A 26,480-nucleotide genomic window follows, 5' to 3' on the forward strand; every position below is an offset into this window, starting at 1 on the left:
CTTATCCTCAGGCTCTGCTTATGTGGCACTTCTCCTGGAGGCCACCCATGCCAGTGCCAGTCGGTGGCCCGGTACTGCAGACTCTACAAGCTTTCCTCCACTGTGGCCCCATAGTGGGAAACGCATTTTCACCACGACCCAGCAGAGGGCGAGGCTAACAGGCCGAACACCACACAACTCCAGGGGGCACCACTCAGAGGGCGCACGCGGCCTTGGGAGCAATGGGCATGGCAGCCCCGAATCTGGACACGCAGGAAGGGAGCAAAAGCTTATAAATCAGGACATTACCTGTACGGGGAGGAGGATGGGAATGCGAAGGTAATGTCAAACAGGACTGTACTCGTGTTGAAATACAGCTGGGGAACCTTGAAATAAACAATCAAAACAACATCTGGAGTGATGCCAACTGAGGGGAGGGCAGCCCGCTCGTGACATCCAGGTGCAATCCCGGCCCTCACCGCAGCCACCGGGTGGCAACAGCAGCACCACGCCCTCCTGCTCCACCAGGCCCACTCCCCACTCCGAATCCAACCGATGACAACATCCTGTAACCTTTCTTTGGCGCCCAGGCAGAACCAGCTGTAACAATTTGTTCTCTCCTCAGGATTCACATTTAACTCAAGTACAGAGTCTAGCTAATTACAGGGTTCTGGAAAGCAAATGGTTTTTTTTTTTTTAAATCCAAATGTTTCATTTTCTCCTTTGGAAAGGAGCAATTGGAAGTCTGAGACCAGAAAGTGTGCGTCAGGCTCCCTCCAATTTCAGCTCCAGTTCTCTTTGGTGGAACGGTGGCCGGTCCCTCAGAACCTTCCAGGCGTGTCATGAAGAATTTAACCAGAGAGAGGTCTGGCCTTTGGCCTTGGCACGTGGGAGGCGATCTCTAAGCTCCTGGAATGTCCTGCCTGTCGGGGTACCTTTGTTTACCTGGGGGCCTTGGGCCCAGATAGTTTAAGAATGTGATTTAGGGCAGGGGCACTGGGTCACATGGTATCAGCTCAGCCCACAGAGGGGCTGAGGCTGATGTCAGCCACGTGGGTGGCCAGTCGCGTCTAGTGACCAAGTTCCAACAAGAACTCGAGACACCAAGCCTTCCTTGGTTGGCAATGCTCTGTGGGTGTTGTCTCATCATGTTGCCAGGAAAGCCAGTACTGTCTGCGGCTCCATGGGGAGGGACAACCAGAAGCTTTGCGCGTGGAACTCTCCTGGATGCTGCTCTGTGCCGCTTCCCTTGGCTGACTTTAATCTGTATCCTTTCATTGTAATAAACCATAACCATGAGTAGAACAGCTTCCAGAGAGTCCTTTTAGAGAATTACCGAGTCTGAGGGTGGTCTCAGGGACCCCTGAACTCTGCAGCTGGTGTCAGAAGTGAGGGTGGTCTAGGGGCTGTTGCCTATCCTCACAGCAGGGTGAACCATACTGTTGTTTTTCCTATGGTTTCAAATTTCGTTTGTTAAGAATGTCAAAACTATTCATTAAATTGGTCAACTTTGTGCCTAAACATCATCTTTGAAAGTATTTGCCATGACATCACTTTTCAACAGGAAAACATGACTGTCTTCCTGAGTTTCTGTGTCCTCCTTGATCTCTTCAGAGATTTGCGACCACCAGCAAACCAGCAAGTAGATGGACCCACTCCAAACTTGAGCCCAACGTTCCCCAAAGCCAGCACATGGGAGCTCCCTCTACTGTTGGTATGTGCTGTCCCAACTGTAACTCCTCTACCGTTCTTCCCAGTCTCATGAAGAACTGCCGGCTCTGTAGCGTCATCCATTGCAGGAAGACGTGAGGTTACAGGTAAACCACACATTGGACCCTCTCTTGATGCGTCCTGCCACTTGGGTCCGACACCAGCTGGGCGTGCAGCTCTGTGACTCCTCATCAAACTGGATCTCAGAATCCCTACCAGGATCTCAGTGCCCTGCAACACAATAGTCTCGACAAGGGTCGCCAAATCCTAAAGTTAGTTTTAATTTATCATCTGACTTATGACCCAATCCTCTACAGGCTGGAAGGACGACTGTTGGCAGCAGCTAAGGGCACCATTTTCTCTTTTGTCTCATGATATATAGCTAAATATGATGCTCAGAAGGCCTTTTCAGTAAGTTGTAGAATGACTGAGAAAGTGGACGGACACTTGACATCTCTTTTTTAGTTTGAAAATATTCAAGGCCTTATCAACAACTTCACGATACTGTTTCCCAGTGTCTAATTTTCTAAACCGAGGTGTGACATAATACCGGAAAGTGCACATATCTTCAGTGTGCATCTTGATGACTGTTGTCAGGTACGCACCCAGATCTACAGATGGAATATTTCCCACATCCCAGAAGGCTCCCTCATGCCCCTCCCTGCCATTCCCCCCGTCTCGGGGTAACCACCGTTTGACACCCATCACCATGGATCAACTTCTGAACTTCCTATAATTGGAAGCATACAGTAGGTACGCATTAGTGTCTGGTTCAACAAAAGTCTGTGAGATTCTTCCTTGGAGCAGTAGTACGTCTGTTTTCGTGGCTATTAGAATTCGGCTGTTCGATTAGCCCGCCACGGACACATTCTCCTGCGGGTGGACGCTGGGCGGTTTCATTTGGGGCCGTTATAACCACAGCTGCTATGAACGTGCTTGTCCACATCTCTGGTGGATGTAGGCACTCGGCTTTCTCGGGTTTACAACTGGGATTGGAGCTCTGGGTAGAAAGTTTATCCATATGGTGAGCTTTAGAAGAGACTGTCAAGAGCTCCCGTAGGCAGCGTGAGAACTGCTCCACGTGCTTGCCGACACTCTGGTGGGCGTGCGGAGGCCCCTCACTCATTTTACTGTGCATTTCCTGGATGCGACGATGTCGATGGAATGAACCCGAGCACCTTTTCACGTGCTGATTGGTCATGGGGATATCATCTTCTGGGAGCTGTCTGCTCATGTCTTTTGCCCATTTTGCAAGTGGGTTGTCTTTTCTGAGTCTGTGGCAGTTTTTGCTGTCTTCATGAGGGTGTCCTTTGGTCCTCTGATGAATAGATATCCTTCATTTTAGTGAAGTCTAACTTATGAGTCTTCTATGGCTCGTGGGGTTTGTGTTCTGTTGAAGAAGTCTATGCCTATTTCGAGGCCATGAAGACTTTCTCCCATGCTTTCTTCTAGAACCTTGTTTTACCTTTCACGTTTACGTCTAATCAATTTCAAATTAACATGTGTCTGGTGTGAGGTGGGGTCTAGGCTCACCTTCTCCGTGTGGATATCCAGAAGGTCAGCATGACTTTCTCAAACGCCCATCCTTCCCTAGTGACCTTCAAGGGTCTTCCTCAACTTGATAATGTTAAGTTTCCCTTGGAAGAATATCATTAGGAAGAAAACATCGGGGTCTATCGTTTTCATCGAATTTTTGCATACTCCATATTTTAAATAACTGTTAGTCTACCTTTTTCTTTGTGGAATTTGCCTCAAAGGCGAAGTCTGCAAATTAGTTCAATATTGTTTTCTCAGTACTGACGCTAATTACATTTTTAGATCTAGCAATTGAACATGAATATGCCTTTTTCACTTCGTCATTTGTTTTTCTTCTCATAATAAAAGACTTTTTTTTTTTTTTTGGTGAGGAGCTCAGCCCTGTGCTAACATCTGCCAATCCTCCTCTTTTTTGTGCTGAGGAAGACGGCCCTGGGCTAACATTTGTGCCCATCTTTCTACACTTTATATGGGATGCCGCCACACCATGGCTTGCCAAGCGGCGTGTCGGTGTGCACCCGGGATCCAAACCAGCGACCCCCGGGCTCCTGCAGCGGAGCACACGCACTTAACCGCCTGCACCACTGGGCCAGCCCCTAAAAGATTCTTTTTTAGGGGCCATTTGCATCCTTTACTTGGGTACTACAGTCACCACCCCTAAAATTCCACACATGGTGAGAAGTCTCTCCAGGTGATGCACCGAGGGCTCACTCCTGGACACCCTTCCCTCCAAAACATTAAACCTCTCTTACTTTGCTTCGTGACTAACTGCAAAGCATTACTACAAAATCAAGCTGTAAACCCTCCTGTTACGAGGACAGCCATACCGGCCAGTATGGACCAGAGTGGAACAAGGCACCAGAGCAGGGAAGGAGGAACCGAGTTCTGGGCGGGGTGCAGGCTTGTGCCCTGGCCGCCTTCTGCAGCTCAGCAGGACCGGCCCACACCGGCAGAATGTGCATACGTGTCCTTGGAGGGCTGCAGGAGAACCGCCATTTTCCTCCTATCATTTAAATGGTACCCATGACCCAGTGCAGCTGAAAGCACGTGCCGTCTTATGTCGGGTGTGCCTGTGAGGGGGGGACCCAGCACCTGGAGCGGAGGCTTGCCTGCGTCTTCTCAACGTGGGGCTGACCCTCGATGGCCCAGGGACACCAAGAGGGTGGGAGGGTCTAGAGAAGGGAAGCCGCTCACTCTCTGCTCCAGCCACACGGGACCCTCACCACACTCCACCGGCCACATGGTCGGCGCCCATCCCAGCACAGACCCCTCCTCCTTCCACCTCGCCCCATCACTGTCCTCGACCCCACCAGCCCCCTCTTCCTGGGGCGTCTCCACCTGCTGGCCCCCGGCTGGAGCGCGCCCCCGACCTCCCTTCCTCAGGGCTCCTCTCCAGCGTCACTTCCCCGCCTCTGCGTCCCGCCACGTTCCTCTCCCTCATCAGGGCTGACGCTGCTGTACGCTCCCTGCCCCAGAGCGTAAGCCCCAGGAGGGCAGGGGCCCCGAGACAGACACCGACCACCGACCACCGTCTGCGGAGCGACAGCGGGCTCGCGGGCACACAGGGGGCCGCCCCGCCCCGCCCCCCCTTACCTGTCCTTGTACTTGACCACGGCGTCCACGATCTTCCTCATCTTCTTGGTGAGGCTGGGCGGGTTGGGGGACAGCTTCTCGGCGGGCGGCCGCCCACGCTTCTTCTGCTTCTTGCTGTCCTCGTCCCTGTCGCGGCTGCGGGTGCTGGCGGTCGGGGGGGAGGGGCCGGCGTCGCTGTCCCGCTTGCGCTTCCGGGAAGACTTCTTCTGCCGGACCTCCTCTTCGATCTCCTCCAGCGTGCCCTCCTCGATGGCCTTCAGGGTCAACAGTGGTAAAATAGGACAGCCAGCACCGAGGTCGACAGGCAGAGGCCGCGGCGCACACCCGGGGCCGCGGACGGCCAGCGCTGCCTCCCAGCGCCCCCCAGGCCTCCCCACAGACACACAGCTGTGCTTCTCCAGGAGTTAAAGGCCCACACCCCACCGCGTGGCCCGAAGAACGCAGTCCTGTGAGCCCTCCACCCAGAGCTGACACTGGTGGCACTTCCGCCCTAGACCGCTCGCGTCTTTTTAAATCGTGGTAGAACACTCATAACGTAAAATTGACCACTTTAACCATTTTTAAGTGCGCAGTTGGGCGACATCGGGGGCATTCACACTGTGTGCAGCCATCACCGCCATCCACCTTCAGGACTCTCCCGCTCCCCACACACACGTGCACAGTCCAGGCCACGCTGGAATCGGGTTCACGTACCACACCGTGACTCGTGTTTGTGCTTACTATAGCCTGCGTATATTTCCTGTTGTTTCTCTGCAACATAATTTTTAACGTCTGTTTAGTATTTCATTGTATAATGGGACTTACTTGAACCTTCCCCTGTTCTTGGGCATTTGGGTGGTTTCCATTGTTTTTTTAGGGGGCGGTTGGGGGTACCATTCTAAGTAATGCCCTGACCGACAGCAGTCTTTTTTGTAGATAGATTCCTGGAAGTGAAACTGCTGAGTCAAAGGACATGAATGGGAACAACACTACTTTTAAAATAATCCTAATTCATTATTTCTCAATGATAACTAACTCGCATGTTTTATCCCTGAAATCAAAATGATGGGAAGACAGGTTTCCAGGGGAGCGTGGAATCAGAAAAGGCACTGGGGCCTGGCCCCAAAGGGATGCGCTGGGCATCTGTCTAGCATTTACTGGCTGTGACTATGCACCGGGCACAGGGCTGGGTGCTGAGAATACACTGCTGAGCGGAACCAGAGGGGCAGTGATCACACGGACATCCCACAAATGCAGTGACAAGCAGGTCAGGTGCCAGGAAGGAGGGTGGGTGGTGCTCTGATGGTGGAGCCAATGTGTCCTGGTCAGGGGTCGGGGAGAGCTTCCCAGAGGAGGTGTCACTAAAGCTGAGATCTGAAGAGTGGTGGGAGGGAAAGGCATCCAGGCCAAAGGAACAGCATGGAGGGCAGGTGGCAGGCAGGAGAGACTGAAAGAAGTCGGCATGGGGGAGGGCACGCACCGCTAGCCCAGGGGGTGCAGTGGCTTGAATAGTGTCCCCCAAAATTCATATCCACCTGGAACCTCAGAATGTGATCTTATGGGGAAATAGGGTCTTAGAGATGTAATTACTTAAGGAGGGAAATGAGGGCCGGCCCCGTGGCTTAGCGGTTAACTGCGTGCGCTCCGCTGCTGGCGGCCCAGGTTCGGATCCCGGGCGCGCACCCACGCACTGCTTCTCCGGCCATGCTGAGGCCGCGTCCCACATATCGCAACTAGAAGGATGTGCAGCTATGACATACAACTATCTACTGGGGCTTTGGGGAAAAAATAAATAAATAAAATCTTTAAAAAAAAAAAGGAGGGAAATGAGATCATCCTGTACTAGGGTAGGCCCCAAATCCAATGAGAGTGACCTTATGAGAGACAGAAAAGGTCACACAGAGAGACGTGGGGGAGAGCACTGAAGATGGCAGCAGAGACTGGAGTGACACTGCCACAAGCCAAGGAACGCCGGGGCCACCACAAGCTCTTAGAGGCAAGGAAGAACCCTCCCCTAGAGCCTTCGGAGGGAGCATGGCCCTGCTGCCACCTTGATTTTGGACTCCTAGCCTCCAGCATAGTGAGAGAATAAATTACTGCTGTTTCAAGCCACTCACTTTGTGGTAACTTTTAGAGCAGCCCTAGGAATCTAACATGCAGGCCTAGACAGTGCAGGTCAGCCAGCAGGACAGGAGCCTGGAACATTCTGAAGGGTTTTGGTATGTACAGCATCAGGGTGGCTGCCAGAAAAGTGGTGCCAGTTACACGCCCACCGCTAAGACAGGACCATGCCTGTTGGGGGCACATGTATTTCTTATTACTGTAAACTGTATCGAGTCTGACATACAAAAAGGCATGGGCTCAATGGGGAAAGAACAGTCTTCAACCAATGGTGCCGGGACAACTGGACCTCCACAGGAGCAACAATGAAGTCGGGCCTAACCTTACACCACACACAAAAATTAACTTTACAGGAGCACGGACCTAAAGGTAAGAGCTGAAACTCCAAAACTCTGGAAAAATAACACCGGGGTAAATCTTTGTGACCTTGGATTTGGTAACGGATTCTCAGACACGATACCAAAGCACAAGCAAAGAGAGAACGACAGATAAACTGGACTTCATCAAAATTAACCACTCTTGTGGGGCCGGCCCGGTGGCGCAAGCGGTTAAGTGCGCGCGCTCCATGCGGCGGCCCGGTGTTCGCCGGTTCGGATCCTCGGTGCGCACCGACGCACTGCTTGGCAAGCCATGCTGTGGCGGTGTCCCATATAAAGTGGAGGAAGATGGGCAGGGATGTTAGCCCAGGGCCAGTCTTCCTCAGCAAAAAGGGGAGGATTGGCAGATGTTAGCACAGGGCCGATCTTCCTCACACACACACAAAAAAATTAACCACCTTTGGGCTTCAAAGGACACCGTCAAGAAAGTGAAAAGACAACCCACAGAACAGCAGAAAGTATTTGCAAATCAGCCGTCTTAGAAGAAGATATAGAAATGGTCAATAAGCACGTGAAAAGATGCTCGACGCCATTAGCCACCAGGGAAGTGCAATTCAGAACCACAACGATATACCACTCGACACATGCTAGAATGGACAGAATTCAAAAGAAAGATAAAAAGTACTAGCGAGGACGTGGAGAAACTGGAACCTTTCTATGCTGCTGGTGGGCGTGTACAACGGTGCAGCTGCTTTGGAAAACAGTTTGTTAGTCCCTCAAAAGGTTAAACGAGAACTGCCATTGGATCTGCTTCTAGGTATAGGCCCAAGAGAAATCAATAAGTATGTCCTCATAAACACTCGTACACGGATGTTCACAGAAGCGGTATTCATAATGGCCAAGAAGTGGGAACAACCCCAACAGCCGTCACTAATGACTGGATAAACAAAGGTGGTCCATCCGCCCAATGGAAGATTCTTCAGCTATAAAAATGAATGAAGTCCTGACACACGCTACAACATGGATGAACCTCGAAAGCATTTTGCTAAGTGAAAGAAGTCAGGTACCAAAGGATCACATGTTGCATGACTTCATTTACATGAAGTGTCCAGAACTGGCAAAACTATCAAGAAAAAAAGAAATGAGTGGAGGCCTGGGGGATTAAAGAGATGGGAAGATACCTGAAGAGGAAAGGGCTCCTTTGTGGGGCGATGACAATGTTCTAAAACTGATCTGCGGTGACAGTTGCACAACTCGGTGAAAAACCAGGGAACTGCACATCTGAAATGGGTGAATTCTATGTGGTATGTAAATTACATCTCAAAAGAACTAAGAAAAAGAAATGCGCACAAACCACTATTAGCACACTGCCAGCTATCTTTTAAAAAGCAGCTCTGTCTCAAAATGCAGGGCTGGTGACGTCCCCTCGGGAGCTGTACGGGTCTGAGTGGGGCCCACGTTCCTTGTCAGCGGTTCTCTTCCTGGCCCTGGAGCCCTGGGCTGATGGTGGGGAACGGGACGCCCCACCTGCCCCGCCCTGAGGTGTGCCTGGTTCCCTGGCGCGCTGCAGTGGTCTCCTCTCATGCACAGCTCAGCAGGCGAGCAAGTCTGGGGTGTCCTGAGCTCCCAGGAGGGGACTGGAGGCCCCCGGCCACACAGACTGAGGAGGCACCGGGGCCGCAGTCAGTCAAGAGGAACCCCAGGTGTGTGACCAGAGGCCTAGGCGGGCAGCATCACACATTCCGGGGTGTGGCACTCGGCAGGGGGTAGCCGGAAGCCATCTGCCTTCTCAGAAGTGCTGTTTGAGGGACAATGTCAGGGTTGAGTTCTTACTCGTCACCTCAGCACTCGGAGTCCCCGAGCAGGGGAGGGGTCTGATCAGTCACCGTGACCCCAGGGCTGACGGCAGTGCTGGGCGCCCGTGCAGATGCAGCGCGCCCTCGGCTGGAGCGGGGAGGGTAGGGGTGAGGCAGGAGGGCCCCAGCCCTGCAGCCCTGACTCAGCCGTCCGCAGCTGCTACACCGCGGCCAGGTGCCACCTGCTGGAGCTTCACGCCACCTCCATGAGCAGCTACAGCCCCGAGCCTCGGGCGGGCACCTGCGCGCTCCTCCCTCCCTGCAGCCGGGCAGGAGTCCAGCTCGTGGGGGAGACGCGCCTGAAGAGGGCAGCCTGACTGCAGTCACACCCCTGGCAATCCCTGACTGATTCCTGTGTCTTCCCTGTCACGGGCACTCAGAGGCCAGCACCACACTGAGATGAGCAATGCTGGACCCCGCCCTCACGAAGAAGTGACTCCTCACCCCAGAAAGAGCAGTGACCCCCGCAGCGGGCTGGGGATAGCCTGGGCGCTCCCTCCTGGGTCGAGGAGCTGAGGAACCTGACCCCCGTTAGGAGCCTCGCTGATGTTAATGACGGCCGCCCAAGCAGGACGGAAGGGAAGCTGCCCAGGTTTCGGCCAGAGGCGCCCCGGCCATGGGCGAGCCCTGCTCCCTGGCCCGCCCCGCCGGCCCTCTCCGGCGTGTACCTTGAGCCACTGCTTCTCGGTCAGCGAGTCGCTGTAGTCCACCTCCTTGCGGTGGCGGGAGCCGCGGCCGAACATCTTCTCCTCCTCCTCCTCGCAGGTCAGCCGCTCCACCTCCGCGTCATCCTTGATGATCCACGAGGGGAGCTCGTCCTCCTCCATCAGGCGCGGCTTCCGCTTCGGGTTGCGAGCCTCCTCGCGCCTGCGGTCCAGGTCCATGCGCTGGGGCACGGGCGGGCGGGGACAGAGGGAGAGAGCCGTCAGCGCGGGAGAGCGGGGCAGGGGGGGCACGTGGACAAGGGGCTGCCTCTCCGCCGCAGGGACCAACACCGCGGCGGGAGCGCAACAGCAGCCCTGGGTGCGCGGCGCTGAGTTGGCCCGGCACCTACGGCAGACCCCAGCTAGAGGCTCTGCTTCGGGGGCAGAGAAAACGGGAAAGGATGGGAAGGTCGCAGAAGAGGGGCTGAAGTGGGCTGCAGGTGCAAGGCCTGTCAGGGCTGAGACCCCCCCCCCCACCGATTCCATGCCAACATCGGCCTCCCCTTCCAGAGGCGAAGGGCGTCTGTGACCGAGGCCCTCGTCTGCCCCTTGGCCTTGGACAGCGTTAACTCCCTCTGAAAGAGCGTCTCGAAGTCCCATAAGCCAAGAGACCTGGGAGCACAGGCAATCAGCGGGACTGAGGATCAGAAACAGGAGGGTGTGTGTGTGCGCGCGCGTGTGTGAGTGTGCGTGTGTCTGCCTTCCCTACGCTTAGGAGGAGATGGCCATGGAAGAAAGACGGGTCACTTAGGTGGCATTGTGGGGCCACCCTGAGGGCTGTCCCTGGCTCCACTACCCGCCAGGGACTCTACCGTCGCCAGGAGACTTTGCTCTGACGGCAGCAGGGCGTGGCGTGTGAAGCCCTCCGGGTGCCCCGCCGCCTCTGCCCAGCCCGCGGAGCTTACCATGAATAGGTCGAACTCCTCCTCGTGCCGGGCGATCATCTGGTTCACTGTCTCGTCATCGGGCACCTCGTCTTCTTCCTACAAGATTTCACACGCTTAGTCTGGGTGCGGGGCGGCCGGGCTGGGCGGCGGCCGGGCTCGGAGGCGAGCAGCGGCGCTCCGTGGGAGATGAGCTGGAGGTCCCTGCGGCTGCGGCGGACGGGGACCACGCGGCAGCGAGAGGCACACACGCACACGCACACGCACGCTCCGTGGGGTCAGGGCCCTGCTGGCCGTCTCAGCCGAGAAGCCGAGGATTGAATGGGCGTGGAGACTGAACTACCCTCTCACCTTTAGAGGTGGCTCCTCCAAGTCGGGGTTGACGCCCGCTGGCGGAGGGGCAGTGTGGGCGAAGCTGGCACTGCCGCTGCCCGTGCTGCAGTGTCTGCTCTGTGGATAAATAGAGGACTTCAGTCTCCAGGGCTGTCAATCCGGCGTCTTTCACCAGCAGTTCAGAAAAAAAAACGACTTCAAAGAAAAAGCAAGTACTCATCCTCTTTCCTTTCAGCCCACACTCCCTTTACTCCAAAGGGATGCAAAAAAAATAAGAGTGCAAAAAAGGTAAAAAAACAAAAATGAAAGCCGCTCATGCGTCCACCACTCACGCCGGGGAGGGGTCGGGGCCGGCGCTGCCCTCACCTCGTCCTGCTCCTCGTGCTCCAGGATGGCCTGCAGGAAGGCGCGCCGCTCGTGGCTGGAGGACTTCTGGTCGAACATGCCGGCCTGGATCACCTTCTGGTCGACGTTGAGCTTGTACTTGGCCGCGGCCAGAATCTTCTCCTCCACGCTGTTGACCGTGCAGAGGCGGAGCACGCGCACCTCGTTCTGCTGCCCGATGCGGTGGGCGCGGTCCTGCGCCTGCAGGTCCTGGGGGAAGAGACGCCGGTCAGTCCCAACTGGCTCTTTAGATCTCTGAAGGGCAGTCGACCCTGCCAGGCCATCGGGAGAGGCGAGGGCCTTCTGATTCCCTGATTCTCACGCACCTGCCTCCTGCCTGGCCGTTCTGCCGCCCCAACCAGCAGCTGCACAGGCTGGAATTAGCTCAGGAAGGCGACCTGGAGCCCGTGCCAGGACAATCTCTCCCTGAGTCCCCCTAGTCCCTTTCTATTTTTTTTTTTTTTTTTTTGCCAAGGAAGATCGTCGCTGAGCTCACATCTGTCCCATTTTTCTCCTATTTTGTATGTGGGTCGCTGCCACAGCATGGCTTGATGAGCTGTGTGTAGGTCCGTGCCCAGGATCTGAACCCGCAAACCCCAGGCCACCAAAGTGGAGTGTGCTGAACTCAACCACTACGCCACCAGGCTGGCCCGTCCCTTTCTATCTTACTGGGATTAGACAGGCACTCCGGACAAAAGCGCAGCTTTGGACGGCAGACCCTGGGAATTACACTGCCAAGCAGCGTCCATCACAGCTGCACGGGTCCCCTCACCTACCCCAGGAGGGCCTGTGCTCGGCGTGGCCATAACACGGTGAGGACGTCATGTACAGGACGGGACCAAAGCCAGGCAGTGTCGTGGTGATGCCTGGTTTGCTTTGCTTGCTACTTGCTCACTGTGCACCCCAGGCCTGGGCCCACCCTCTCTGAGCCTCAGGACTCGCTCTCAGCCCCTCTCGTGGCTATAGTGTGCATAAGGGGAGTGAACAGGCGTTGGGTACTCAGCTCAGTGCCTGGTGGGGAACAAGCTTTGCAGAAGTGGAGCCGTGGCTGCCAACACTGTTTGTGTCATCACCCAGCACAGAATCAGGAGGGCTCCACGAAACCCTGTGTCAAGGCCCAGGAGCTGTGTGGGGCTGAACTCAAAATTCGCACCCAGTGGGGGCCGCAAAGGCCACACCTCGTGGGGATGGGAGTGCCCTGTGTCCAGGCTCAGCCCCAGGCTTGGCCAGTGGACTTCCTGGCAGGGCCAGGGCCCAACAATGTGCCCCTGGCCCTGCAGTGAGCTGAGTGGCCTTGAAGCCTCCCAGTGTGGCGGAGGACAGGGGTCCAGGGAGGCTCTGCCCGAGGTCTGCCTTCTAGCAGGGGAGGCACACCCCACCCACCTCTCAGAAAACTGGCCAGTCATATAGGTCTGGGTGGGAACTACACCCCAGGCTGACGGTAGGAAGGGACACTAGTAACCATCCAGGGCATTCGTCTATCAGACGGGCTACAGTTTACACGCTGATAACCAGTGCCGCTAGGCTGCATACAAGAGCACGCTCGCACCCTGCAGACAGGAGAGAAACCTCGGGCAGCCTGCTGGAGGCCTCTTCAGCAGAAGCAACTAGAGTGTGAAGGGGACATGCCGGGGGCCGAGCATCCCACCTCTCAGGGTTGACTTGGCCAGTGCTCCACGAGAAGGACCAAGGGGCTGGTGGTCATGCTGAGAAAGAGAAAACCTAGACGCCTGCCAACTGGGGCTGAGTAAGAAGTCTGGGGGCCGCCATACACCGGGACAGCTGACGAAATGGCTGCGAAGAGTCCCAGTGTGCTCACACAGGGATGTGAAACACACCGGCTGCCAAAGGGAAGAGACACGCGCTAGAACGTGCTTGTATTCGCGTGAAAGGCAGAACACACGCGTGTGCATACAAGTGGATGCTGGGGTCTCTCAGAGAAGAGCAGGAGTGGTGGGGAAGGGAAAAAGGGGCTCCAGTTCATGCGACTTCGAATTATTGGTATTCGCATTTCTTAAGAAACAATAAGATATTACTTTTATAACAAAACATAGGGAAAGTTAAAAACCTATGTAAAGGCTGCTGCAACTGTAAAGTTCCATATCGCGGTCTAGTGGCACGGAGCCCCGTGGAGGGTATACAGATAAAAACAAGAGCATCAGTACACAAAGGGCACCAAGTATGCTCCAAATGTTGTCTTAAAAGCACCAGCATGAGTGTGCTCACAAAGAACACGGCCCGGAAGGACTTCGGGGATAACGGAAACAGTGGCCACCACACCAGTGACAGGACAGGGTCCTTTTCTACTTTCTTTACGCTGTTACGTGATACCAGGATTTTTTTTTTTTTTTTTTTTTTAATAACAATGGAATGTATTTTTTTCATAATCAGAGCAAAAAGCTCTTTTTGTTTTGAGAAACTGAGGAAAATAAATCCTCTCTGGGCTTCTCTCCAAAGGCCTCAGGAGGTACGGGTGCTACTGCTCCAGGCTCCAGGGCCCCAGGAGAACGTCAGGAGGCCGGGGCACTCACAACAGAGGGCGGGGGATCCACGAGGCCTCGAGCCCCTCCCCGCAGGGTGCCCGCCCACTCTCACCTGGTGGGGGTTCCAGTCACTGTCGAAAATGATCACAGTGTCGGCCGACTGGAGGTTGAGCCCGAGCCCCCCGGCCCGGGTGCTGAGCAGGAAGATGAAGTACTCGGAGCCGGGCTCATTGAAGGTCTTCAGCAGCATGCCCCGGTCCTCCGCTTTCGTGGTTCCTGCCGGGCGCAGGGAGCACAGGCTTAGCATCGTGACCGTGGTGGGAGGTGTGGTGGCGAGGAGAGATCGAGCTTCGGAGAGTGGCGACAGTGCCCACAGGTGCCCCACAGGGGCCACCTGAGCCATGGCCACACTCACTCAACAGTGACACTACTGTCACTCCTACCCTAGGAGACGAAAATGAGCCCCAACTGGCCGGCTGCGTCTCCTCCATGTAAAAGGGGGCCACTGTGGGACTAAAGGAGGCGCCCAGAGCCCAGCCACACCCAGGCAACAGGGGCCACCCCATCAGTGCTGTTGTCCCACCACCCCCTGCCCAGCTGCTCCCCAGGGTGGTGGGAGATATGTTGGCTAATGCTGGTAACACCACGCCCCACAAAAACGCGGAACAAGTAACTCGCCAGAGGCCAAGCGCCTGCCCTCGACCCTACCTTGACGGGACCCCTCGGTTCACAGAGAAAACCGTCTACAGGCAAACACCCAGGTGCCTTATACCGGGAACTCGTTTCCCTTCGGGCAGGACCAGCACCCCCCTGCATCAAGTCACAGGGACTCTTGTGTGACAGCCAGGACACGATCCTCAGCATCGTGAGCATCAGAGGGGCGTCTAAGCTCCTCAGGCTGCTGTCAGCTCAGAACAAAAAGAGCTTTGGCACAATCAGGAGTCTTTTGTGGTCAAGAAATGAAAGTCAAATGCTTCCTGCCACTTGCCCAACACGTCCCAATGACCAGTGCAGAGGCCTGATGCCCACCAGATCCCGGGCTCCAGATGTGCTCACAGCTGCCCACCCCGAAGAGGGGCTGAGGCCTCGAGTGGGGCAGGGCCAGGCCCCTCGCTCTCACCACTCTGCCACTGGAAGGTTCCACTTCACGTGACACTGAGCCCCCACCCTTCATCTGCTTTTTACCAGATCATCTACTGTGTGGCACTGACCACGAGAGGTACTAGGGATCCAACCGTGGCCGAGCCCACAGAGGTCCTCCTCCTTATGGAGAAGACTCTCATCGTGGAGAGAAAAGAAGAAACAGAGCAAAGGAACAGACACTGGGGTGGGTGGGAACACGCTCTCGGCATACAGCCTCTCCTCTGGGGGTCGGGATGGTGACACAGACGGGGACTGGCACTCCCAAAGGCTCGGCCCCTGAAGGACGGGAGAGGCCCGGCCACGTTGGCCTCCCCTGGGCTGCGGTTTTCAGTCTCCAAGCTGTGGGAAGCGCCTGACGGAGGCAGGGGCGAGGGCGGACCCCCGGCCAGATCTGTGTTTGTAAGGGGGGCCCTGGACAGAACTCCAAGAAAGGGCTGAAGGAAGGCCAGGTGGGCATGTAGGGAGGGCAGACACCAACAGACCATCGGTCCGGAAACCACAGGGCCACGAGATGCCCAGCAAAAGACAAAACGGGGCACAGAGGTTCGGGGCGTCCGGCCATGGAGATGCACCTAGCAATGAGCTTAGATAAAGGCTCTGAGAAGTCGTGTGGGCAAAGACACCTGCTTAACCACCTTTACTGCAGCGGCTCCCAAGTTCACTTTTCTTGTGAGGCATCTCACAGAGTGGGGACTCCCTCTAGGGCCTTCCTGGCTAGTGGACAAGCGTCCGACCACGTGTCCTGCACGCTGCCAGCATCTCACTCAGCCCCCTCCTCCCCCGCAACGTGCTGGGGAAAAGGCAGAGACACAGGACTTCCTGGGCGAGCATGGGGTTGCAGCTGGCACTGTCCCCAGGGGAACTGTCACCCCACAGTAGCTGCTTCCCTCCCTCCCTCCTTCTCCAGCTACTCCTGGTGCTCACAGTTCCCGCAAGGACGAGCCTGACCAGTGACAGCTCCACAGCCACCCGGGCAGTGGAGAGCCGGGCACGGGGCTCACAGCAGCCTGATGAGAGCCAGCCCCCTGGACCTCTGGGGAAAAGACAGACTGCCTCTCTGTTGGGCACACTGAGCAGGCGGAAGGGAAGCCTAGACAGGATGCCTGAGAATGAAGCCAAAAGGGAGGGCAGTCAAGAGCTGGAAAAGAGTCCCTCCAACATGATCTGGACTCCTGGATCCAGCTACGCCTGAACCTTTGAGGTTCAATGCTTTTTGCCGTATGCCCACAGGATATGGGTGCCTGTCATTTCTAACCAAAACAAGGCTGTCGGGTGCTCCTTAACCACTGGTTCCAGGGTTGCGGCGGGAAGACCACACACCGCGTGCTCAGGAGACCCGGGTGTCAGGTCCAGCTTGGCCATTCTCCCAGGCCATGGGCTCAGATCCAGCCTCCGTACTTCCAGGGCCCTCCCTCCCAGTCGCGCGAGCCTGGCACCTGCTAACCCTAGACGCTCCGGGCCTCATCCCGCCTCGCGAGGGAGGGCACATGGGCCAGAAGCTTCGGCAGCAGTGGATAATGAGGCCCCTTAACAAACGGCCCTCTCTCCGGCACACTCACCATCGAGCCTGAGGTATTTAAAGCCACGATACGCAAAATAATCTTCCATGATGGTCATGAGGGAGGTCATCTGACAGAAGAGCAGCACTTTGTGGTTGGTGGCACGGAGTTTGGGGAGGATTCTATCGAGCAGCTCAAACTTCCCCGAGGCTCGGTACAGGTCCAGCCTGGCAGGCAGAGGGGGCGGGGGAGAAGCACCCAGCATTAACCACGGCACCTTGCAGAGGACGAAGCAAGCACGCTCCCCATCTCTAGGCTGCCCTGAGCTGGCCTGGGCGGCTGGTCCTCAGGCTCGAGGGGCACAGAGGGGCTTCCTGGGCACAACTATGCCCCACAGTTTCAGCAAAGCCATTTCAACCCAACTGGAACAAACAGGCCCCCCTTGTAATGTGTGACACCATGATCATCGTCCAACTTGGATACTTAAGGAGAGGAGGTGAACTTAGCAACGACTCCAGGACAAGTGGTGTGAATGGCGGCTGCCCTGGGAAGCCAGGCCTCATCTCCCTTCCTGTCACAGAACTTCTAGGAGCAAAGGCTCACACTGGAGAGTACCCACAATGCACCACACGCAGGGCTGAGGGCCACAGTAGCTTCTCGCATTCACGCCGGTCAACAACCCCCAGTTTACAGACCGAGAAACTGAGGCTGGGGGGACAGAGCGACATGGCTGCTGACACGCTAGGGCCAGGACTTAAACCCAGGTCTGTGGGGCCCATTATGCAGTTTGGTATAAAACACACACAGCAAAAGAACTTTTTGCTCTTTACATGGTGCCTCTGCTCTTGGAAACGCTTTAATATCCCAGAGAAATGACGGTGGCTTAGCCACAGGAGTGCTCTTAGCAAGGCTGCCTGCAATGGTGACAGCGAGAGGCAGCGTCCACGTCCAACGTCAGGGCTTAACAAAGTCTGGGCCACACGGGACAAGCAACGCTGGGGAACACTCAGGGCAAGCGGAAGCATGCCGTATGGAGTGTCCCTCTGTGAGCAGACAGAGCTTAAGCTCCGAGTGGTTAAGAAGCTGTCAAGGGTCACAGAGCCCCGAGGTGGCACAGCGGGGCCTGGAAGCCAGGTCTGCCTCTCCAGGTCAATGGTGGTCAACTCTCAAAGGGTAGAGAGCTTTTATTCTCTTCTTTGGGTTCGTCTACATTTTCTAAATTTTCTGCCATCAATACAGTTCCTTTGAAATTGCACAAATATAATAAGAGGAATAAAGCCATCCAAACCAGTGAGGACCACCCCCACGTGGGCCGTCTGCCCACTGCCCTGAGCCGGGGAGTTTCTCACCCTTGGACGATGCCGCCGGTAAAGCCCAGGTGCTCGGAAAAGGATTCCTGGAACGGAAGGAGAGACGAGTCAGCGTGGGGCAGTCTCGGCGCCCTCCCGCCAGTGCTCAGCCATCGCCCACGGCGGCTCCGGGCCCACACCGCATCCCCTGCCCCGTGCTCCTCCAACGGAGGAAAGGAAGCCATGGTACAATACTCTCAACCACACAAATGAGCACCATGATCGCGTGTGCCCGCGCCCGTCCTTGGAGAGCTGAAACGGGATCCCAGCGGCACTGGGGGATTTGCAAGGACCTGGAAGGTTACGCCAAAAAAGTACGGATGTATGTGTGCTTTTTTAAAGCAAGAATCCAGACTCTCAAAGGGTCCCGTGGCCCAAAAAGGTTCTGAGCCAGAGGCTGTACTGAAGAGCACGGCTGCTGGTGCTGCGCTGACCAGCACGGGCCCGCATGACACCGAGTGCGGAAGCCAGGATGCCAGCGCAGAGGCAGCAGGACCCCACCGGGTGGGAACATGGCCCCAAAGAACAGTCTGGATGCTTCCCTGGTTATCTGAGGGTGGGCTCTCATTTCTGTCCCACATTTCCCTCCACCGTTTGGATTCTTTACAATAAGCACTTGCAAACAGAAAACTCAAGAAAGAGACAAATGTACAGGCATTACCTATTTAAAATATTAAAAACTATCATTTTTGAAAACTGTCCGGGAGAAGCAAGCTGGGTCTGCCTGGGGGCTCAGCAGACAGCCGTGCAGGAGAGGGGGCCCACGGGAGCCTCACCTCGATATGCTGGAACATGTACGGGTGGTTGCAGATCTTCCTCAGCTGCATGATGGTGTTCATCAAGGTCTTGGTGCCGCCTTTGCCCTGGGGGGAACATAAAAAGGCTTCCAAATCAGGCCTTGTCCCAGGAGCGGGTGGGGCGGAAGGAGAAGCTTGGGGGGAGGTGTGGTTTGACGCAGAGAAATCAGGAGTGAGGAGCTGGCTCCTGTGGGGACCCAGAGGCCCGAATTAAGCCCTGGGGGGAGCAGAGATGGCCTTGCACCCTGGAGGGGTGGAGGGGTGGGCGGGATGGAAGGGAAATAAAACTGGCAGAGCTGAGGCCGAATCAGAAATGCTCTGCAAGGCCAGCTTCGTCCTGGGCATTGTTGGGGGGCCTAGGGGGCTGTGGCCGATGCGCCATGATGCTTAGGAAGATCGCTGGCTACAGGATGAAGGGCGGAGGCAGACAGGCGGTGCCCTGGGCTGGAAGTAAACTAGGCATCGAGCTGCTGCCACAGCTCAGGTAAGGGGCCCAAACTCAACATCTAGAGGAAATAGGGAGGCAGGGCCAAGCTCGAGGCACTGGGCGCAGGATCGAGGGGCCTGGGAGGACAATTTTACTCCTTGTGAGGGGAGCTGGGGCGGGTGGGGCCTGGGACCTGAGAGCAGCCCACCCAGCCCCCACTCCTCTCTACTGTAAGCACCCCCGAACCTCACTTGACAACAAGGTGAAGGGGCTCAGTGGCCATGGCTGTTGAAGCAGCTCTTTCCCAGCTGGGGGGGTGGGCTCACTAGAACATTCTAACTGGGCAGGGGTCAGTGCTGGGCCCCACGCTGCCGACTGACACACACTCAGGAGCCAGCGTTTCATAAGCACACAGGGGCTGATGGGAGAGTCTTGGGGGACTGAGCCCCTGAAACGGGCCATGAGCCTCTGCTGCCGCAGCATGACTGGGCTTGTGCACAGCAGCGACGGCGACGCAGTGCTCCCAGGATCACAACCAGATTGGGCCTCGACCGCGGCCATCAACTCCAAGGAGGCGACAGGCCGGCCGGCTACAGCGTGCTCAAGCCCCACACGCCGGCTGCCCCGACCCGCCCGCCCTAGACGCCTGGGTGGGGAGGGCCCGGCCAACCTTCTTGTCCTTCTCGGAGCCGTCCGTCAGCAGCACCCCCTTGGCCTGCATGTGCCGGTAGAGCACGCGCTGCAGCGCCGACATGTCGCACTTGATGACGTACTCCACCTGCAGGGGACACGCGGCACTGGTCAGGGGGCCGAGGGCCCTGACCCAATCCCCCCGCCCTGGGCGTCTCATCTGCGAGCCTCTCGGAGGCATCCTGGGCCCCGGGAGGGTGCTGATCGGGGCACACGGGGTGACGGTGAGGAGCCCCACAGCCAGGGGGACGAGAGGAGACAGGCTCTGGTAGACACACCAGGGCAGAGAAACACGGAGGAGGAGCCTGGGCCAGAGCGGGCAACTCAGCCACCTGCCGAAGGCCCCTCCATAGCCGGCCAGGAGACAAACGGCAAGGATGGCTGGAGGGGGGACTGCCCAGGGACCTCTGAGCCCAGCCGGGAGGAGGGGACGGGGTCCTGGGGGCCACTGTGGGGCTGGGCCTGTGAGCAAGAACCCAGTCATCCAGGGTGGGGAGCGGCCCATCGAGCCATGGCCTCCCAGTGCCCCCAACGTTGTCGGGCCGGTCCTGCCAGGGATCCGGCCCACAACAGCAGGGAGGGCCTGTGCTCTAACCCACACACCCACCTTCTGCTTTGTGGACCTGGGGTGAGTGGCCGTCCCCAGGCTGCGACATCTCCAGCACGCCAAGGTGAGGCCAGGGCCATGAGACACCACAGGAGAGCCGCCTGACTGCACCCACCCTGGGAAGCCCCCACAACCCCACATCATGGCTACTTCTGCTCAAAACTCCCATGGTACCTTTTCGGGCAACTGAGCCTCGACTTCCTTCTTGAGCCGCCGGAGCAGGAAGGGCCGCAGCACTTTGTGCAGACGCCGGATGATGAGAATGGTCTCCTCCTCGTTCAGGTCCACCTGGCAGCCCCGAGACACGCAAACCAGGCGTCACCTCCAGAGGAGGCAGGCGGGCACGCGGGGGGTGAGGGGGGCAGGTAGGGTCAGCCAGCGTTGCCTCGCACTCAGTGCCTCCTTTCCAGACTGCCTGCTGCTTTCTGGGGTATGGCGGGGCACCCTCCTCCTTTGGAAAATTGCAAGGACCTGGGACCTTCCGTGGAATTCCTGGGACGTGGAACCGAAGGTCCCAGGCACGACATTCCAGAGGCCTTATGAAACACGGCAGGACGCTCTGTCACTTCCCCCAAAGTGATACAAACTCGGGTCTGGAAACCCGTCAACACGTCCAAACAGAAGCCAGACAGCACAGTAGGGGTCCCAGTCACAAAACGTTTGGTGTAAACTGGATGATTCTCATGGAGGGCTCTGTCACTAGGAGCCCCAAATCCACTCTCATTTCAGCCTGGGTGGGACAGAGAGAAAGAAAGACTGCCCTCCCAGGGCGCCTGCTACTCTGATAAAAAGTTAAATTAAAAACAATTTTTTAGGGGCCAGCCTGGTGGCGTAGCGGTTAAGTTCTGTGCGCTCTGCTTCGGCGGCCCGGGGTTTACAGGTTCGGATCCCGGGTGCAGACCTAGGCACCACCTGTCAACTCATGCTGTGGCAGTGACCCACATACAAAATAGAGGAAGACTGCCAGAGATGTTAGCTTGGGGCCAATCTTCCTCAGCAAAAATAAATAAATAAGTAAATAAAAATAATTTTTTTTTAAAAAGTGAAAGATAAGACGCCACCTGAATTCTCCTCCCATGAGCCCCCAACACTCTCTTGGCAGAGCTGTTATTCAACTTGGAAATAAATGAGACGAGACCACTTGCACCCCAGCTCTTAGGATGGGGGTCTTGGGATTCTGAAAACTGGGGCTCCTTTATTATGAGACTCTTGGCAAGGCCTCAGTTCCTCCTTCCGAAGGGCTTCAGCCTCAACTGGTGCCGAGGAGGGGGTACCCCATAGAGGATGCTGGCAGAGGACCCTCTGTAACACAGTGTGGTGGCCCCCACTGTCCTGGACCTAAGGAAAACCTCATAATCGGGAACTAGCTGGCTGGGCCGATGGACCAGCAGCCCTGGGTGGACTCAGGCCACTTAATCTCCTTCAACAGAAAACGCAGCTGGCCCTCAGACAGATGGACAGCGCCACCCAGGCCATACAGACGTCAAGAAACACCAGCCACAGCTCTCTCTAAAAACAAGATATACAGGGGGCTGGTCCGGTGGTGCAAGCGGTTAGGTGTGCGTGCTCCGCTGCGGCAGCCCAGGGTTCGCTGGTTCAGATCCCGGGCGCGCACTGACACACTGCTTGTCAGGCCATGCTGTGGCGGCGTCCCACACGAAGTAGAGGAAGATGGGCACGGATGTTAGCCCAGGGCCAGTCTTCCTCAGCAAAAAGAGGAGGATTGGCAGTTGTTAGCTCAGGACCAATCTTCCTCACAAAAAAAATAATAATAATAAAAATAAAAAATAACAAAATAAAAACAAGATATACAGAATCTGACCACGTTGCTCTATTGACTGAAACCTTCCGAGCTTCCCACTGCCCTTAGGGTGAAATCTGAACCCCCAGAAAGGCCTGCCGGGACCCTTGGGGCCCCTGGCTGCACCTTCACGCCCTCGCTCCTTGCCGGCCTCACAGCTGCGTCAGGGCCACACTTCCTGACGTGGCCTCCCTGTGCCCAGGGAGCAGGTCACAGAAGCCCCAAGCATCCCCCCAGAGTTCACCCTCACGATTTCTGCCCTTCTCCTCTGGGGCCCTCGTGGCTCCTCCAGCCCCGGATGCCAGGGCCGCCTTGCTCCAGGAAGACAGGGACTCCTGCCCTGACAGCCAGCCCAGGCCCTGCCCATCGTGCTGGGGACTCAACACACACCCACCAGGGCAGCCAGCTGAGCCCGGGACGGTCCTCTCAGACACAGCTCCTCTGCGGGCGGCCCACGACCTCGGCTCCCCGCCTGGCCCTGCACACCCACCTTCTCCCCGGTCATGGCGAAGGGCGCGTTGAACCACTGCTCGAAGGTGCTGCAGCTCTTGAAGATGGTGGGCAGCAGGAAGTTGAGCAGCGCCCAGAGCTCGGGCAGCTTGTTCTGCAGTGGCGTGCCCGTCAGCAGCAGGCGGCGCGGGGCCACATAGTGCGTGTTGAGGACCTGCGTCAGCTTGCAGTGGTGGTTCTTCATGCGGTGGCCCTCGTCCACGATCATGTACTTCCAACGGATCTGCGGGCCCGAGAGCAGGCGGTCAGGGGAGGGGGCCGCGGGGCTGCCCAGCCGGAGCAGGACGCTCACGAGCTTCGGGCGTGAGGGCTGCGGGCGGAGAGCGCGTCCAGGTGGACAACGCCCCCTGACGAGGGACCGGCCCACCGAGTGACAGCCCCACCACGCAGCCTCTATAAAGCACGGGGTGAGGACGGACACATGGACAGGGAGACGTGCCCGTGACCTGCTGTCGGGTGTTCGAGGCAGGGTGCAGAAAGCACTCTGGTTTCCCCCAAAATGACACGTGCTGGTATGTAGCACAGAAAAGTCCCCCAATGACACACTGCTCGCTGATCACAGAGGCCCCCCGGGGGGGAGCGTCTACAGGGGCCGTGGCTCAGTAACGGGTCTACTGTCCAGTCAGCAGGCTGCCTCTCAGGCAGGAACAGCACAGGCAGGTTCAGAGTGTGAGCCTGGGCGGCCAGGGCTACGCTCCAGAACCTGCTGTCAGCTACATGTGGGACGGACATGGTGCATGGGAGTCTGGCAGGGGGTGCCCCAGGTTTAAATCCAGCTGGTGTCTCCGTGTGAGCCTGGCGAGCCTCAGGGACACTCTGCGCTTCCGCTTCCCCCTCCCGGGGACACGGGGAGGCCTGAGTGAGGCCATGCGCGTCCGGTGCCCCGGAAGAAAAGGGCAGAGCTGATGGGGGCACGGGCCCACAGCCGTTTCCTAGGAGGAGCCCCTGTCGTAAGGCGTTTACGTCAGTTAAAGCCAGTGTCAGATAAGCACAGGACTTTTGGAGCCCCGTTGTCGGGCTTGGGACAGGCCTGGCTTTTGACCAAGTCAGAAGGGTGACCCACAGTGCAGGCTCGAGGGTGAGGGTGCGCACGCGGGACACCAGCTCCCTGGGCCTCAGTTTCCTCATCCGGAGGCTGGGGGATGCATATCGGGCACCCCACAGCATCACTACGATCAAGCCCCCGAGGTGTGGTGATGTGTAAGCAGCTCCTCCATCCCTGGGTCAAAAACTCCACCACCCACTTCACTCCACCGGATGGTTAGTGGTGAGAGCAGAGGCATCATCTTCAGCCTCCGCCCCTCCCCAAACCAGGAAACGAGCTTTCTGAGGGAAAGGGACAGTGCCTGTTTTCTATCCGAGGGAAAGGGACAGTGCCTGTTTTCTATCCGGGTCACAGCATATCCTCAGTCATTCACCGATGGCCTCACTAGAGCTGCCTTCACTACTGGGTCAGCTAAGAGGCTCCCAGGCTGACGGAACACACAGGGTCTCAGAGTGCTCGGCCCCGAACGACGAATCGCTCCTGCCTAGGGGGCTGGTTTCCCGTGGGCTGCGGTGGGGGAGACACAGCCACCCGGGCGGGAGGGCCGAGGTCTCTGGAGACAGGAGAGACTAGGCTGGCCTGGAGGCACCAAGGTGACGAGGCTCTCTGGGCAGAAGCCCAGGGAGGAGCTAGTCCGCGTGCTACACAGACAGCCCCAATCTCTGGACCCACACAGGGCCAGCCTGGGCACAGTCAGAGAGGCAAACTTGAGGTCACCCTGCACCGGGCCGTTCACACACGCTGAGCAGCTGTCTCCACACACGTGCAGGGGACTCACTGACAAATGACTTGCAAGGGGCTTTGAGAAGACAGGGAGCGTGACACCGCCTGACAACCCCGGGTCAGGCCGGCTCACGTGCTCCCCGCCGGCACTGCCCATGCAGTGCGTTCTACACGAGGACACGCTACCTTGGCGAGAATGTGTTTGTCTTTAATGATGTACTCGTATGTCGTCAGCAAGACGTTGAACTTGCCGCTGCGCAGCTGGGGGACGAACGCACGTCTGGCTGCTGGAGAGCCCTGGGAGGGGAGAAGACGCACATCTGAGCTCCCGGGGCCACGGCAGCCGGGTCACAGCACTCCTGACGAGGGCGGAGCGCTGGGCACGGCTGCTGGCCATCCTCCAACCCCGACTGCAGAGCGCCAACTGCAGGGAGCAGAGAAAGGCGTGTGGGCTATCGGCGGCCCGGGCCCTCTGGGAAGCTTGCTGCCTGTGCCACCATCTGCCCCGCTCCTGGTGGCCGATCAGCTGCCCTCCTCTTCCCGGGTCCCAGCTCAGGCCTCCACGCTGGAGAACTGGGCCTCAGCCTCAACGCCCCCCACGAGAGTGCAGGCCACCGGGACCACTCCCTGACAGCAGCTGCAGCCCCTCCCCAACTAGCAAATCTGCCCTGCCCCTCTCCAGTTGCAAACCCCTACCCAGCTGACCAGGGGCCCAGGCTGTGAGCTCTCTCCAGGCTCACGTTCCAGGCAGATCGATCATCACTGGGTCCCCTAAGCTCTTGCCAGCATGACCTTTAGCTCCTCAAAGGCACCAAGTTCTCCCCGCAGACGCCGCTCCCTCTGCTGGGACCCCTTTTCCCCGTCACGGGGCTGAGAGCCTCACAGCACATGGAGAAGAGCCTGCACCCGGGAGGCCAGAGGCACAACCCAGTTCTGCCACTATGTGGCTGCGTGACGCCCTCTCTGTCTCCACTTCCCCACCAGGACAACGGGGACAATTAGTCCCCATTTCACAGGGTGACCTGAGCTACGTACGGCACTCAGTGCAGATGTGCACAGAGCCCACGTGTCCCCTGTCACACAGCGGCCCATGGTGTATAGTCATTAAGTCACCGTGCACCAACAGGTTTTAACCAAAGCTCAAAGGAGAATAACAAAATCTTCTAGTGAATGCATGAATGTCACCATATTCCACAAACTGAGTCCATAACTTCACTTAAAAAGCATTAGCCCCAAAAGGAAATAAAATAAGTGATCCCAAACCTACACTAACAGCACAGTCCCACGTGTCTAACACAGGAAGACGCATGCATACACCTCGTGTCATTAACGCAAGCAAGGTTCCCTCCCTAGTAGCCTGTCCGCGCCACTCTCCCGCCCCGCCCACGCCCACACCCACCTCCCAGGCTGTGACGTACCTTGTAGGACACCTTGACCACCGAGGGGGCCCACTTGTCAAATTCATACGCCCAATTAGACAGCGTTCTGAGAGAAACAAGGAAGGGATAGTCAGGTTCTAGTTCAGTCAACAGCTCAGCGTCCACACCAGCATCCATGGGAAGGCAGACCAATGTGGCCGTGACCCTCAGAGCCGGCAGAGTAACTGACCGTCTGCGGGAAGGAGGGGAAGATGCCCCGGCGGGGGGAAACAGGGACACACCAAGGTGTGGCGGTGGGGACAGGGGATAGCCGTTGCTGGGAGGAGGAGCCTGGGTCGGCCTGGGCCAGAGCCAGGCGGCCGGACGCAGGAGCTGGACCTGGTGGACAGTCCTCATCACCACTGTGGGGTCACAGGCCCCCGTGAGAATACGCTACACGCTGTGGACCTGCTGCCCGGAAAAACGCCCTGACGCACGGCGCCTCGTGTCAGGTTCAGAGCCGTGACGTAGTTTTCGGTGGGAGAGGAAACTCACTCACAAAGTCTAGACTCGGTGGTTTGTAAAGACAGGACTTGGCCTAGTGGCAGAGACTGCTCATGGCTCACCCAGCTCCTCCAGCTCCTCCCTCCAA

At 57.3% G+C, this 26,480-nt stretch overlaps 1 protein-coding gene across 8 annotated transcripts in view; it reads right to left on the bottom strand.

Moving 5' to 3' along the window:
* Positions 1-26,480, bottom strand: part of SMARCA4 (SWI/SNF related BAF chromatin remodeling complex subunit ATPase 4) — an 87,860-nt gene that overhangs the window by 13,098 nt on the left and 48,282 nt on the right. For 3 of the 8 annotated variants that reach the window (XM_087425446.1, XM_087425444.1, XM_087425445.1), the window contains exons 17-31: positions 25,889-25,955; positions 24,657-24,767; positions 22,683-22,925; positions 20,566-20,679; positions 19,765-19,872; positions 18,647-18,733; positions 17,871-17,917; positions 16,582-16,748; positions 13,992-14,155; positions 11,379-11,606; positions 11,031-11,129; positions 10,701-10,778; positions 9,760-9,978; positions 5,512-5,568; positions 4,819-5,072 (exon numbers count right to left, since the gene is read on the bottom strand). In XM_087425446.1, the coding sequence (XP_087281572.1) occupies positions 4,819-5,072; positions 5,512-5,568; positions 9,760-9,978; positions 10,701-10,778; positions 11,031-11,129; positions 11,379-11,606; positions 13,992-14,155; positions 16,582-16,748; positions 17,871-17,917; positions 18,647-18,733; positions 19,765-19,872; positions 20,566-20,679; positions 22,683-22,925; positions 24,657-24,767; positions 25,889-25,955 (2,043 nt within the window). The remainder of the gene's footprint in view (positions 1-4,818; positions 5,073-5,511; positions 5,569-9,759; positions 9,979-10,700; positions 10,779-11,030; positions 11,130-11,378; positions 11,607-13,991; positions 14,156-16,581; positions 16,749-17,870; positions 17,918-18,646; positions 18,734-19,764; positions 19,873-20,565; positions 20,680-22,682; positions 22,926-24,656; positions 24,768-25,888; positions 25,956-26,480) is intronic. The other 5 variants (XM_087425449.1, XM_004442639.3, XM_087425447.1 and 2 more) reach the window with 4 other exon arrangements.

The sequence above is a fragment of the Ceratotherium simum genome, chromosome 39 (genome assembly GCF_057802395.1).
Source record: "Ceratotherium simum simum isolate JZ-2026a chromosome 39, ASM5780239v1, whole genome shotgun sequence".
NCBI classification, from domain to species: domain Eukaryota; kingdom Metazoa; phylum Chordata; class Mammalia; order Perissodactyla; family Rhinocerotidae; genus Ceratotherium; species Ceratotherium simum.